Consider the following 12,914-nt stretch of genomic DNA (forward strand, 5'->3'; position numbering starts at 1 on the left):
CTTAAAAGAAATTGCAATCAATATATTACGAGAGAATAGGCGATGCAATCATCATATAACGGATTGGGCATGCTTGCTAAATTGATTCTATTCTTCACAAACCTAGAAGAAAATCTGCATCACTGCAGGTCGTAGAAATCCAATAAAGAGATTAGAAGAACATATTGTAATATGATTTCCGTTTCTACTGTCAAAGAAATCTGATTTAGTAACGACCGAGGCGTTCTGTTTTTTGTTAAAATCTCGAAAGCAATACTGCTCTATTTGGCCTTGAGCGATTCTAGAACTTAGTTTGATATGGTATTACATTATATGGTTATATAGTATCCAAAAGGGGCTGTCAGATATCTCACATATTGTCTTTGAAGCTGGTATTCAGATCACGTCGTGAATTAAGGGAGTTTTAAAACCCATGCTGGATTATGATTACTTTAAAAGTGAAATTTACGACAATAAAAAGATCATATACTTAGGGACATATAGGTTTAGTGGCATCCTTTAAACACAGATAAGATACAGTGTAGGCATAACAGTTTAAATTATAACCGTTCAATAAATGGTAACCAGCCTAACTGCTTTAAGGCTATCTGGATATGGATAAGAGTAAGAATAGAAAACCATATAGAAGTCCTAATCCGATCATATTAATACTAATTCACAATTCTATGCTAGATATGCATAAGCCTGTTCCCCAATCCATGTTCAGAATAAAATGATCAGGTTTTTTTTTAATTATTCAACCAATACCTCAATTTTGAACATTAAAGAATACATGGAGTGTAGTGATGCCGAGAATTCGATTTCATTTTGATCAAAAGTATACGACCTCGACACTGAATCATTGATATTGAATGAATAATTAATGTTATAATGATGTAGGTTATATGATTATGTACTAAGATTTTCAGAGAATATATAGTTTTAGATTGATGGGATATTTTTCTTTTTTGTTCAATAATACAATCATTTTAAACATTCAATTTCTTTCTATTTTCAGCAAAGACCAATCAAACAGTCGTTCTGTGGCTCTCTGCGTCGTGACGCTCATTGGAAGTGCCTGATCCTAACATTGCTCATCTGTGGTTGTCTTGCATCTGTTGCTTGGTGTCGTTTTGCTGTGGTGGAAACTGTGGTTGTGGATTATTATTCTTTACCAGCAGCTTATATACAAGACAAAACAAGTCCCTGTAACGACGGCTACATCTATATCCCTGTAGCCTTTGTCATCATGTTGTATTTGGTGTATCTAGTGGAGTGCTGGCATAGTCATACACGTATAGAACTACAGTATAAAGTGGATATTAATTCTGTATATGATCGTGTTACTAGCATGAAAGAAGCAATTCCTATTATTTGGTGGAAAGCCATTTGCTACCATTACATCCGTCGAACTCGTCAAGTGACCAGATACCGTAATGGCGACGCTTTCACTTCCACTCAGATTTATTATGAACGAGTGAATTCATGCACGGCTGGCTCGGCCTTTAATTTTTCTCAGTGTGGTGTAAAAGATATTTCTAAAAAACTATGTGGATTAGCTGACTATCCGGCTACTAAGATTCGCTTTTCTAAAGGATTTTCTTTTGCAACTATTGAAGCGGAGTGTGAATTCGAGGACCAACGCGCTCAATTCTTCCAGGATTACGAATCACGAGATGATTATATGGAAGGCCGTGAGGGTATGGATTTATTAAATGTGAATTTTAAAGAATATATGATAGCCTTCGCGGATCCTGATAATCTCCCGTGGTACGTGTCCCATGTTATTTTCTGGGTAGCATCTTTCCTTTTGTTATCATGGCCATTGAGAGTTATCATAGAGTTCAAAACGGCGCATCTTCATTATCATGTACATAAACTCTTTGGTGTAAATTACGTGAATACAGGAACCATGCCTCGTCCTATATCTCGTGTAACTATTAATAGCACAGATATTGAAATGAACATCAGAAACAATAATGCATTAGTTCCAAGTTATTCAGAAGCAATTCTAATGGACTTGTCGCGTTCAAGGTATATGTCGGACACAGTGACTGGAACAAGTTCGGGCAATGAAACCCCAAGAAGTTTTACTTTTTCAGCATTCCCTCCATCTCGAAGTACAGGCTTTCTACGGAGCTTTTTTTCGTCGAACAATCTGGGTACATCTCATCGGCGTTCAAATAGCTATTCTGGTCTTGGTGAAAATATAGCTAGGACTTATATTCGTTCTGAAAATCGTGGCACTAGTGAAATATTTAATTTTGCAAAACGTTGGAGAAGGCGTGTTCGTAGAAAAAGGGGAACAGGGTCATCCTCAAGCACCAGAAATGACATTAACACGACTTCCCCGACCTCGCAAGACGAATATTACGTCACTATTGACCCAGCAGCCTCCACAGCTACGTTGTCATCAAGAGTTCCAGCACGAACAAATACAATCTATAATCCACGTTCCACGGAAAATATTTATGCAAATATCACGAGGCCGCGACCTCTTCCATCCGTTAGGCCTCCAATACGCCATGAGGACAGTGAAACTTCCGTATCATTAGCACGAGATGCACCGCCATGCTATGAAGACGCGGTACTGGTTGTCAGTGAATCGAATCTCCAGATACAGGATCCGGTGCGACTCGGGGAGGAAGCAAACGAGAATGAAACAGAACATTCTCAATTAATACCTGCTGCATCGAGTTCTAGACAATATCTAACATTCCCATGCATGGAGACGTCGTTATAATTGTGTTTATGTATGTCTGAACTATTTGAAAATATGTTCTATTCGTCTCCGGCGAAATCAAGTGATAAAAATGTTAGTGAACGAAATGTTAGTAATTGTTTATATAAAGATTGACTATATGATGGCCTGGATGATTGTGATATATATACACCCTTGGGATGTTTTGTCTACCACTGACTTCATTGATGTTTCTATCGACAGTACGTATTTGATTGGACGATTTTGTTAGCGGAATTGCTATAATCCACCTGAGAATTTGGGCTACATTTGCTGTCTATTCACTCTCCAGGTCCAAACAAGTGTCTATATGTTGGTTATACAAACAGTACAAAGATTTCATATGTGTATAACGTATTTACACTATTTGACCTAAACCCTTATTCCCAAGAAACATGTTGCTGGTCCCAAAATTAAATTATTTTCCATGGTACCGGTACATGATTATTGGCGGGATTGGTATATTTGTTTTGATCTAGAAGCTTTAATGGTTTTGGTAGGCGTTTTCTTTAAAGGTGCATATACGGCAATCGTATACAGTACAAAACGATATTTTATAGGAAACATACAATTACCATTTAGACCAATATTTATGGAAATAACTTCTTCAAAAACATCAGCAAATTTAATAACAAAACAAAATCTTTAGAAAACTGGATTATAGGCAAAATGGAATGGTTCATTCTTATTTTGTGAAATATAAATAATTTGCTAAAACATTTTATATAGAATTTTAAACAGATATGTTTTCTACAATCAAAGTATGTTATATTAACACTTTTGTATTAGACGGGGATCAACATTATTAAATAATATCATCTTTCTGAGCAACGGGAATCATCGTCGTCTATCTTGTTCATATTTGCTAATTGTAGGCAATTTGTGTAAGATTTGGATAAAGAGCTGACCATTCCTGTCAGTTCAAAAATGAATATATTGAAAATTTCAGTCAAATTACGTTATTCCGTGCGAAATTTAGACAAGGTTGTCTCCATTGTTACGATATTAAACAAAGTCTCTGTTATTCATTTTGTCGTTAAAATATTAAATGAAATGTATAATGTGTTCTAATCCATTCATTATCTAAGCTATCCGATGTTCCCAGAGAGTTGATTATGACTATGGGCTTGGCATGTTAATAAACTGTATATTATAATTTATATAACATTTGAAGCCTGAATAAAAAGACCTGCAATAGGCAGGTTTGGCTTTTACATAATGCACCTTTAATATAAAGTTAAAAATCAAAAGAATTCAGTATTAAATAATAATAATTTCTATTGTCTGTTTTTATAAAAAATTCATCATGTTATTATCATTTATATAATTTGCATAATATTTCATGATTTGTATTATATTTGATAGATAAATTGAATATGTATACATAATATTTTTTTGTCTTCTTACAAACAGTGCATTGTCAAAATACTTAAGGAAATGAAACCAATCGCATGACTAGTGTGGGAATCTGCTAAGACATTGAAAGCTGAAATAAGTAATAATGATTCCAAGTCAAGGTCCGGGTGGCCAAGGGGTTTAACAATTGAGCGTTAGATCATAACGTATGTCACCCATGCAAATGGCGTGGTTGCACACGACAAGGTGTACGAGCTCATTTCAAGCCTCATGTTATCTCTGGGTTCTCCAGTTTCCTCTTCTGTTTTGTTTGATGTTATACCAGCAAGGGTTGTGCTTTTATTGTATCAATGACAACATAAGAAAACTTAATATTTGATTGATGTCAAACTTAGACCGGAAGTTCTTATGGTGCTTGGTCGCAATTTTCTAGTTATGCGACAGTAATGATCATATCTTTACCAATGACAACTAGTAGTGGCAGGCCGAAAATAAGGTAAAGATTCGATGTCCCAGACCGGCTGTATTCCCCGATTGACTCTGGCTGTAATCTCTATTTTTGTTAAGCTGTCACTAGTTTCTTATGGCCGTCATTCCTGGATTTGGTGTCCATCAGGACTTGTATATGTATACTTCAAAAATTGTTGTCGCACATCGTAATCTTGTTTATGTTTGTTGACATTGGGTGTTTTGGGGAATAAACATAAAAACATAATAAACATAATCCATTTACTTGGTCGTAGAACAGACTAAGGCAGGAGATAATTAGTGGCGAGAAAAAATTTCAATTGGACCTAGAAAATTCCATATTTGCCAGCTAACCAAATGAAATACTCCTTTCGGTGGACGATAATCGGGTGGTAATTTCATTTTAGTAGAATGGTTTTAGCATCTTCTCATCGACACCTAAACTATCCATGAGTATGCTAGAGAAATTCAGATTTGACTTATATTATCAGATGCTACGTTTAACAATTATACTCTCCTGTTGACCTGACTTCAGATTTATAAATCAAGTTTGTGAACTACATTAATCCCCCTTTCTTGAGAAGCTTATTGATTTGAATCTTTACTTTAATCTTAGATTACCCACTTTTATCCTTGAAAAATCAATATGTCTTCTACAACAAACTTTCCCTTCAATTGTCCATTGTTTGTATTTCATTCGTGTTTATGTGCCTCTTCCCTGCATCTCAACATATTAAATGGAACCACAATCAGTTTTAAAGCTATATCGCAGAAAAAACACATGCTTCTCCTTTTCACTCTCTCTCTCTCTCTCTCTCTCTCTTTCTCTGTACTATAAAATATAGTTAATTTGTTTCAAACTAATGAAAATTAAAACACGATATACACAACTGAAGTCTGTTTGATAATTCCACTTCCAGCACCACAAATCAGGAACCCCTGTTTTCAGTTATTGTTGATTATCAGATTAAGCATTATTTTAAAATTCAGATATTTTACAATAGTCAATGACATATCATATGGTACTAGGCAGATATAAGACGCCAAAAAAAACACAACCTATCGGCACTCGCACAGCTTACCAAGTCATTACCATTCCTTCTTCCCGGGAAAGATTTAAGAATGTTTCAAAAATAAATTAATTAATAAAACACAGGATTGTATATGGTAGCAAATAGTATATTACTTTAATGCGATTACATATATAAACTAATCCACCCCCTCCTCCAGAATGCTCTTTTTATTTTGTTATCGAATCACTTCGATCAATTAAGATCAGGGAAGATGAGCAAAGGTTCTAAAATAACAAATAGAATTGATGCTTTAGATCTAAATTTATATTATAAAATTGACCGCTATCCTGTCTCGCAAATATACCCCCCCTGGAGATTGGTTTTTCCGTTATGTATCTAATTTAGAAAACATTGATAGGCCAATCGGGAACAGTAATAAAAATAGTGCTTTACCCAGCAGAATTCAATAATTAGCATAGTAGAGTCGCTTGCAGAGTTCAGAAGACCTAAGGAAGTCGTGAGAGGTTTGAATTCAAAGGTACTGAAGGTTAACACCGCTAAACAACAAGGTCAAGGGCGTCCTGATAGAACGCAATACATCAAATGTAAGTGTATATAAAAACAGTGATCACTGATTTGGATTTGTTTCGTCACTGAAAAAACAAAGCTACTGACGTGGTTAGTGAATATCCGTTACTAATTCTCGAGCTATGTGGGGCATGCACATTTGGGCTGTTAAATATTTAAATTTCAAAACAAAGTCCCTCCAAGTTTTAACTTGTTTTGAATTAAAATAGTCAAAATGCGGGACTGTTTATCAAATTGTGTAGCCCCCCCCCCCCCTTTCGGATATCACCTAAAAATGAAAATAATGAAATAACAACCATCACTGTCGGTTTAGAAATAGTTGCTCGTTCGATGTGATCTGAAACAGAATATTTGGAAAGTTTGGATAATGCTGGAATTTTGCTGGAGATAATCCGCCCGGTTGTTTAGACATAGTTGATCGCAATCTGTTTTACAGGGGTATTGTGAAAGCCTTCTTATACCTAGTATTAGATGACTGACTTTTATAAGTTCAAGTTTCCCTTCTACAGTTGACGTCATATCACGAGGCGTCCATCATTGGCTCTATGGCGCGTGCATTTTTTACTTAGACGTTGCTGCATTAACTCGTCCGGGCAGAATGGTGCAGCTTTTTACTCATTTTATATACCCAATTACACTAAAGAGGATTTTTTTTTCTACATATACTTCAAACACCTATATTTATTTTTCTAATACTTCAAAAAAAAAGAAAAAAAAGGGGATGAGGGTGGATGGCCGAATGGTTAGCACGTGCGCGCTGTATCATAAAGCCTGTCATTGAGTCAACTGGCGTGGTTTCGAATCCCCGGTTGAATGTGACAAGGAGTAGGGTCGCCTGTCCAACCTCGTGGGTTTTCTCCGGGTCCTCCGGTTTCCTCCCACTGCTAAAGACCCCTACGCGCAAGCGAATTATTGAAATAAGATTAAACAATGTGTTAGTCCCGAAATGACCTAGTTTGTGTCGAGTGGACGTTAAACCCCATTTCTCTCTCTCTCTCTCTCTCTCTCTCTATCTCTCTCTCTCTCTCTCTCAAAAAAAAATGTTCTAGAATTTAATTTGCTGATGGAAAAAAGTTAATATCGCGAGTTCATTAAGCCGCACCGATGTCATTCCTCTCAGTGATTGTAACGGCCTAGCGGATATTCACCGCTGATCAGGAGAGTTAGAAGCTTGGATTTGTATGCACGGCCTACAAGAGCTTCGGTTCTTATAATAAAATACCTTTTCCAATGCCGTGGGTTAAATATGATTCTCTTTAGAATATATTACATAGAATGGAATATATAGCAAGATATTACACCAGCTCAAGATTTATCTGATTGAGTTGAAGATGATGACAATTGTATCTGATAAAAGGAACTGGATTGTCATTAACATTCTATCTTTAATTTATCAATTTCACTTACTTCCAGAATGATCGATATTGTCTTTATTGCTCCATGCTGTAAAAATACATCAAAGGGCTTATAATATGTTTCTTTAAATTGGGATAAATGTTTATTTTCATTAAATGTATATTAGAATCATTCATTCTTCTTTGACATGAGTCGATTTCGTCAACTGTATGAATACATAGTGAGTATATATAGAGATAAAATACACGCGAAGGGGAAATTCTGTTATATTTAACTGTACGGAATTAGCATGTTGGTAACATTACTCACTCTTCGTTCAACAGACTAGTTGGTGGTATATAAGATACAGAATCCCCAGAATAAAACATTTCAGTTATATAACTTCAAATGCGGATGCAAAGATGTTCTAAAATAAATAAATTATGCACCTTTATAATATAAACACGGCACTTGATTGCAAATGGGATTCGTACCATTGTCTAGATTGGTCATTGTCCATATTCAAGCTATATGTGAATGTAGTTCGAATATGTAGCATGATAATATGGCATCTCATGGCAGAAAAGGGGTGCGATATGTTTAGTCCCTAATGGATTCTGATAGTATCTGTTTAAACATATAACCGCATAAATGGTGCCATGGATTGTACATGGGGGGGGGGGGGGTCAAAGTACCTTAGTTCTTCTTTCATGTGTCCTTCCTTACGCGTCGTGACCACCTATTTAATTCGTCGTTTCATTGATAATCCTCTACGATACATAACCTACTGTGCATCCCATGAGATGTTCAATGTGAATATCTTCTGGACGTTTTTCTCAAAGTGTTACATGTTAAGTGTCAGTCGAACTGTTGCGTGTAACAATGAAATTAATATGACCGTATCTTATTCCAGTCTATTTAAGTACACACACACACAACCATAATTGTAATTTGCATTAAATTTCTACGATCACTGAACTGAGTAATTGTATCATGTTTTGAAATCACGGCACGTTCCCTTGGCGTCTCTGAGTGTTTTTGTCTGCAGGAATAGTCTGTTTGTGGCAATAATATAATTATCTCTTCCTATTGACCCCAGTACTCAATACTCATGTCTTTAAACGGGCACAACAGCGAAACATTCTTTCTTGGAGGCCATGTATATAATTGCTTTATAGACCCACAAAAGAAATGGCCGTAAACAGAATTCGCGAAATACTATTCATGTGATGTATCCCTACGCAATAACTCTGTTGTCGTGCTTGTTTTCATGCATCAAATTAATTTCTATTAGTTGGGGTGTGCAAAAGATCTGAGTGGAATGATCTATCGGTGACAAATAAACTAGTAGATTTATACGGTTCCGGCAAATTAATGAATTTTGCAATAGTGTATCAGTGTCACAGTGTTCATGATGACGAAATAGGAAATTACTGAAAAACTGCAAATACATTTTTTTTTTTTGGAGTTTTTTTTTTTGTTTTGTTTTGTTTTTACAGAGGTGGTTATTTTCTTTGCTAGCAATATATTACATTTTTTTTCATAATGAAAACATTGTATATTATGCAATTCTTTGACATTAGAATCTTGTTTGTTTCCAGTTTATTTAGATTTCTGTTGGGTTTGTTTTTCGTTTTGTAGTATTTTGAGGTTGGTACAGTATTGACATCTCAAGCGAGAAAACAGAATACCGTAACAGATTGCAAATTGAAAACTTTTATTCAATAAACCGGAATAATTTCTGTGAACCAAGTAGATTTATCAAATGGTTATTTATGGTCGATTATCACAATCCCCATTGTTGTTCAACGAGACCATTCTGTACCCATAAATGTATAACGTCATCAAGACGTGGTTACATTGCCCAGTGTTTCGTTAAGCTAAGTGTCGAGAAGCATCAGCTGGTTCTTTAGATTAGAGATTTCGATTCGGTTTTTTTATATAAAGACTAAAGTTGGCTTTTTTTTTTTACTTTATAGCCATATACCGTTAATGTAATAACTCTACTTCAGCCAATTTATCTCTCCGTTGATGTCTAATTCAATTAAAGTGCCGCTGATTTATCGTTTTCTTGACTTTAATTCTACGTAATTTATAGTCAGTTCAACTAAATTGAATTCTGAGCCAATTTCTTCTATAAATTCACACATGGTCACACGGTTTTACTTTAAGTGGTGTCAACGACAGACTAATATGACCCGACCCAGTAGTCCAGAAAGAACATTATTTTAAAGTCTGGGAATGATTTAACCCAGGGATTAGGTTTTAAACATTATATGATGCAAAGGGCAGTTTTGTCTTTCTTGTCATCCAGTTAAATGCAGAGATTGGGTCCCTATGGTCAAAATATACTCACTGAACGTATATTAAGTACCCGACCGCTTTCTAGTGATCCTCATTTCGAGAATCTGGGATTCTGATTCATATACGAGATACTAACATAACATCTCCAGATCCCCGGTCCTGACTTAATATTCAATATTCCAAGTTTAAAATCCTGAGCTTCCCATTTAAACCCATCGATATCCCGATAGGCTGACTTCCGAAATTTATGAGATATATCAATGTCGAAATTTCAGGTTCTCAAGGTAAATATGACAAGATCCGATATTGTGAAAACCAGATCTTGCTGTGATTAAGATTGATCTCGAGATAATGTGGTCTCAACCCCAGTCTAAAACTCAGAATCTTGAAATAATTGTGTCTTAATTCATGTATAACTTTATTGGGATCTGAAGATCTTTAGATAATTATGTCGGACATCGAATTCCCAATGGTAGACATTTTTACGCGTCTGGTCTGTACGCATTAGCTAAAGGTAAAGATTTTATAGTTATTGAGCCCAACGGTTTGTTTGGATTACTCTTTATTATATTTTCAACCATCTTCACATTTGTTATGACAAACGGTAAATACGTCGTATTAGTATAAATAAAGCTGTTTTATTATGTGCTCTTAGAAACCATTGTATTGGCCTTGTGCAACAAATTGAAGCTTTGTAATACGATCTCGAAAGAAATAAGGATGGCTGTGCTTCTCAAGGCATCCAGTTTAACAATGGAAGCGAATTCCTTATCTGGATTGGTAAGCCATTGCATCAGTATATGCTATCTCTGTGAAATATGGACCTGTTACTTTAATATTTCGTCATCGCGGGCCTTTCTTTTTACACTTGACAATGTGAAGATGTGTCTGAACAACTACAAAAAGCCAAAAGAAAACATTACTGAAGAAGACACACGACCATTGGTTTTTTTAAATCAACAACTATCATAGATTTCAAATAGCAAGTCATGATGAAGTCAAAGCGTAAAACTCTAACATCAGCTAATAAGCTGATCCATTCGAAAATGAGGTTTGGTTTCTTTAAACAGAAAATATTGAAAGTAGATCAAGATAATGTTTTCTTTCCCTCTGACTTGACTTTCATCTTTCATCTATTTAAAAGCTTGTCGTACATGAGATTGGGGATCGAGAAGGAGATAGAAAAAACGAATTATTGTCTCGCAAATAAGGTTATTAAGATTTGTAACATCGTATAAACATTGCCCGGGGAATCCAGGGGTAAATATGATTATAAAACGATAATTAGGCTATAGGTTTTAATTAAATTGCCAATCTAGATGACTTGGTGGTCGTCAACATTGGCATTCTCCCGCTAGTGAGTCTGGGCTGCCAGTGATTCAATTTCATCCATTCCCTGCCTTTGATGATTTCAAGCTCGACCAATATCATGTCGGTGGAAGCTTTGGGTCCTATGAAATATGTTGCTTAGGATATTGAATTAGTCTAATAGTAAAATATTATGTAAAATTTCCCTTGACGCCATTTTATCTGGCCATTTTATTATATTAAATATCATATATAAAAACAAGAGTATAAAATATAGACTCGTTTATCATACATGTGTTTGCTGTTGACAGTCTTTTATAGACAAAGATATTATATATATATTCAGCTAGCTTTCCTCTCCTCTTTTAGAAAGAATATATTTTATGAATAATTTCGAATGAAACTGCGTAGTTATATTCTGTAAAACGCCAGAAGTAAAATCCATCTATATCTCTTTAGCAGAGATTGAAAAGGGACATTGTGCAAAAACTCAGTTATATAATGAGTTTGTCCCTCCTAGATATGTCCATATTGATACCATAATATAGCCCCAACACCTCATTGGTCGGGAACAATAATCGTGTTTTTGACGAAGAAATTAAAACAAAACAAGTACGATATTTTTGTATAGACTAGTAACCGAGCATGACGTCATCGCCACCATCTTAGTCCGTCAATCGATGCGCATTTTCCAAGGAATAGCCATGTCAAATTTCATGTTGAATTGGTGAAATCTTAGGATTTTGTCGAAGAGTGTCACCCCTAACAACAACAAGATGGATAGCGCTTTGGGCTAGTTCATGGTCCACAAATAGAAGCTCCATACTTGTTTTTAAATCTGCAGCCTAGTAACTTCAAGGGCTACGACACAAAAGTCACAAGTTGAGTTTAGTCGGGTTAATCTACAATGCCAAACGCCCGAGGACGGACTGACGGACGAACGGGCCCATTTGAATAGTCCCCTGCTTTCTCCGAAAGGCGAGGGTAAACTATGCTTGTAAAGAAACCGTGTTTGTTTTCTACTTGTATAGTAAATAGTGGAGCAAATGCCCCAGTGCTGACAATAATTGTCTGCTGCTTTGTAAACTGATAAAGAAGCAGTATGTCAATATCAATGATATTGTTGGTAATATTTGACAGAAGGAAAGTAACAGTCATGGGTGTCACACATTTTTACTTTTTGAAATCCATTTATAATACACAAAATGTACAAAATACTTTAAATATCTGTACAACTTTCTTGTAAATGTCAATGTGTATATGTATATAGTATTGTAGTTAACAAGGTGATTGTCAAATATGCATCCTCATAAACTACAGTTATGTGATCAAGTTTTGTTTCATTTGGATCCTCCTCGTGCCTCCGGCGTCACAGATTGTCAACATTTTATACAATTTCATTTGCGCCCCCCCCCCCCCAATATATATTTCACGGCTACGCCTCTGATAACAGTTGTAAAACAAAGTGAAGGGCGTTTGCGTCCCAAAACAATGAATAGCAAGTGAGATTATAATGCTTCTATGTTGAATCATGACATTGTGGGACGAGGTTGATTTCTAACTACCAACGCAGAGTATTTTATACATTTTGTGACACGTTGGTCAACTTTCTACTAGTCAAAAGATAGATAACTACATAAACTTCGTAGGCTACACCATGCAACTAGACAATGTGCTTTGTGCACTATTTAGAACCATAATATGATGATGGTACAAAATACACCACAAGACAAAATTTGCCATTTGTTATGTACTGCGTCGGTCTGTCATTGAGTCAACTGGCGTGGTTTCGATTCCCCGGTTGAACGTGACAAGGGGTAGGG

General features: G+C 35.7%; 1 protein-coding gene across 1 annotated transcript in view; it reads left to right on the forward strand.

Annotated features, from left to right (window-relative positions):
- LOC126822520 (transmembrane protein 151B) overlaps nucleotides 1–3,042 on the forward strand; it is a 70,582-nt gene extending 67,540 nt beyond the window's left edge. The window contains exon 2 of the mRNA XM_050551459.2: nucleotides 998–3,042. Within this exon, the coding sequence (XP_050407416.1) occupies nucleotides 998–2,722 (1,725 nt within the window). The 3' untranslated portion in view covers nucleotides 2,723–3,042. The remainder of the gene's footprint in view (nucleotides 1–997) is intronic.
- Nucleotides 3,043–12,914: the final 9,872 nt, after the last annotated feature.

The sequence above is a fragment of the Patella vulgata genome, chromosome 5 (assembly GCF_932274485.2).
Source record: "Patella vulgata chromosome 5, xgPatVulg1.2, whole genome shotgun sequence".
In the NCBI taxonomy this organism is placed as follows: Eukaryota; Metazoa; Mollusca; class Gastropoda; family Patellidae; genus Patella; species Patella vulgata.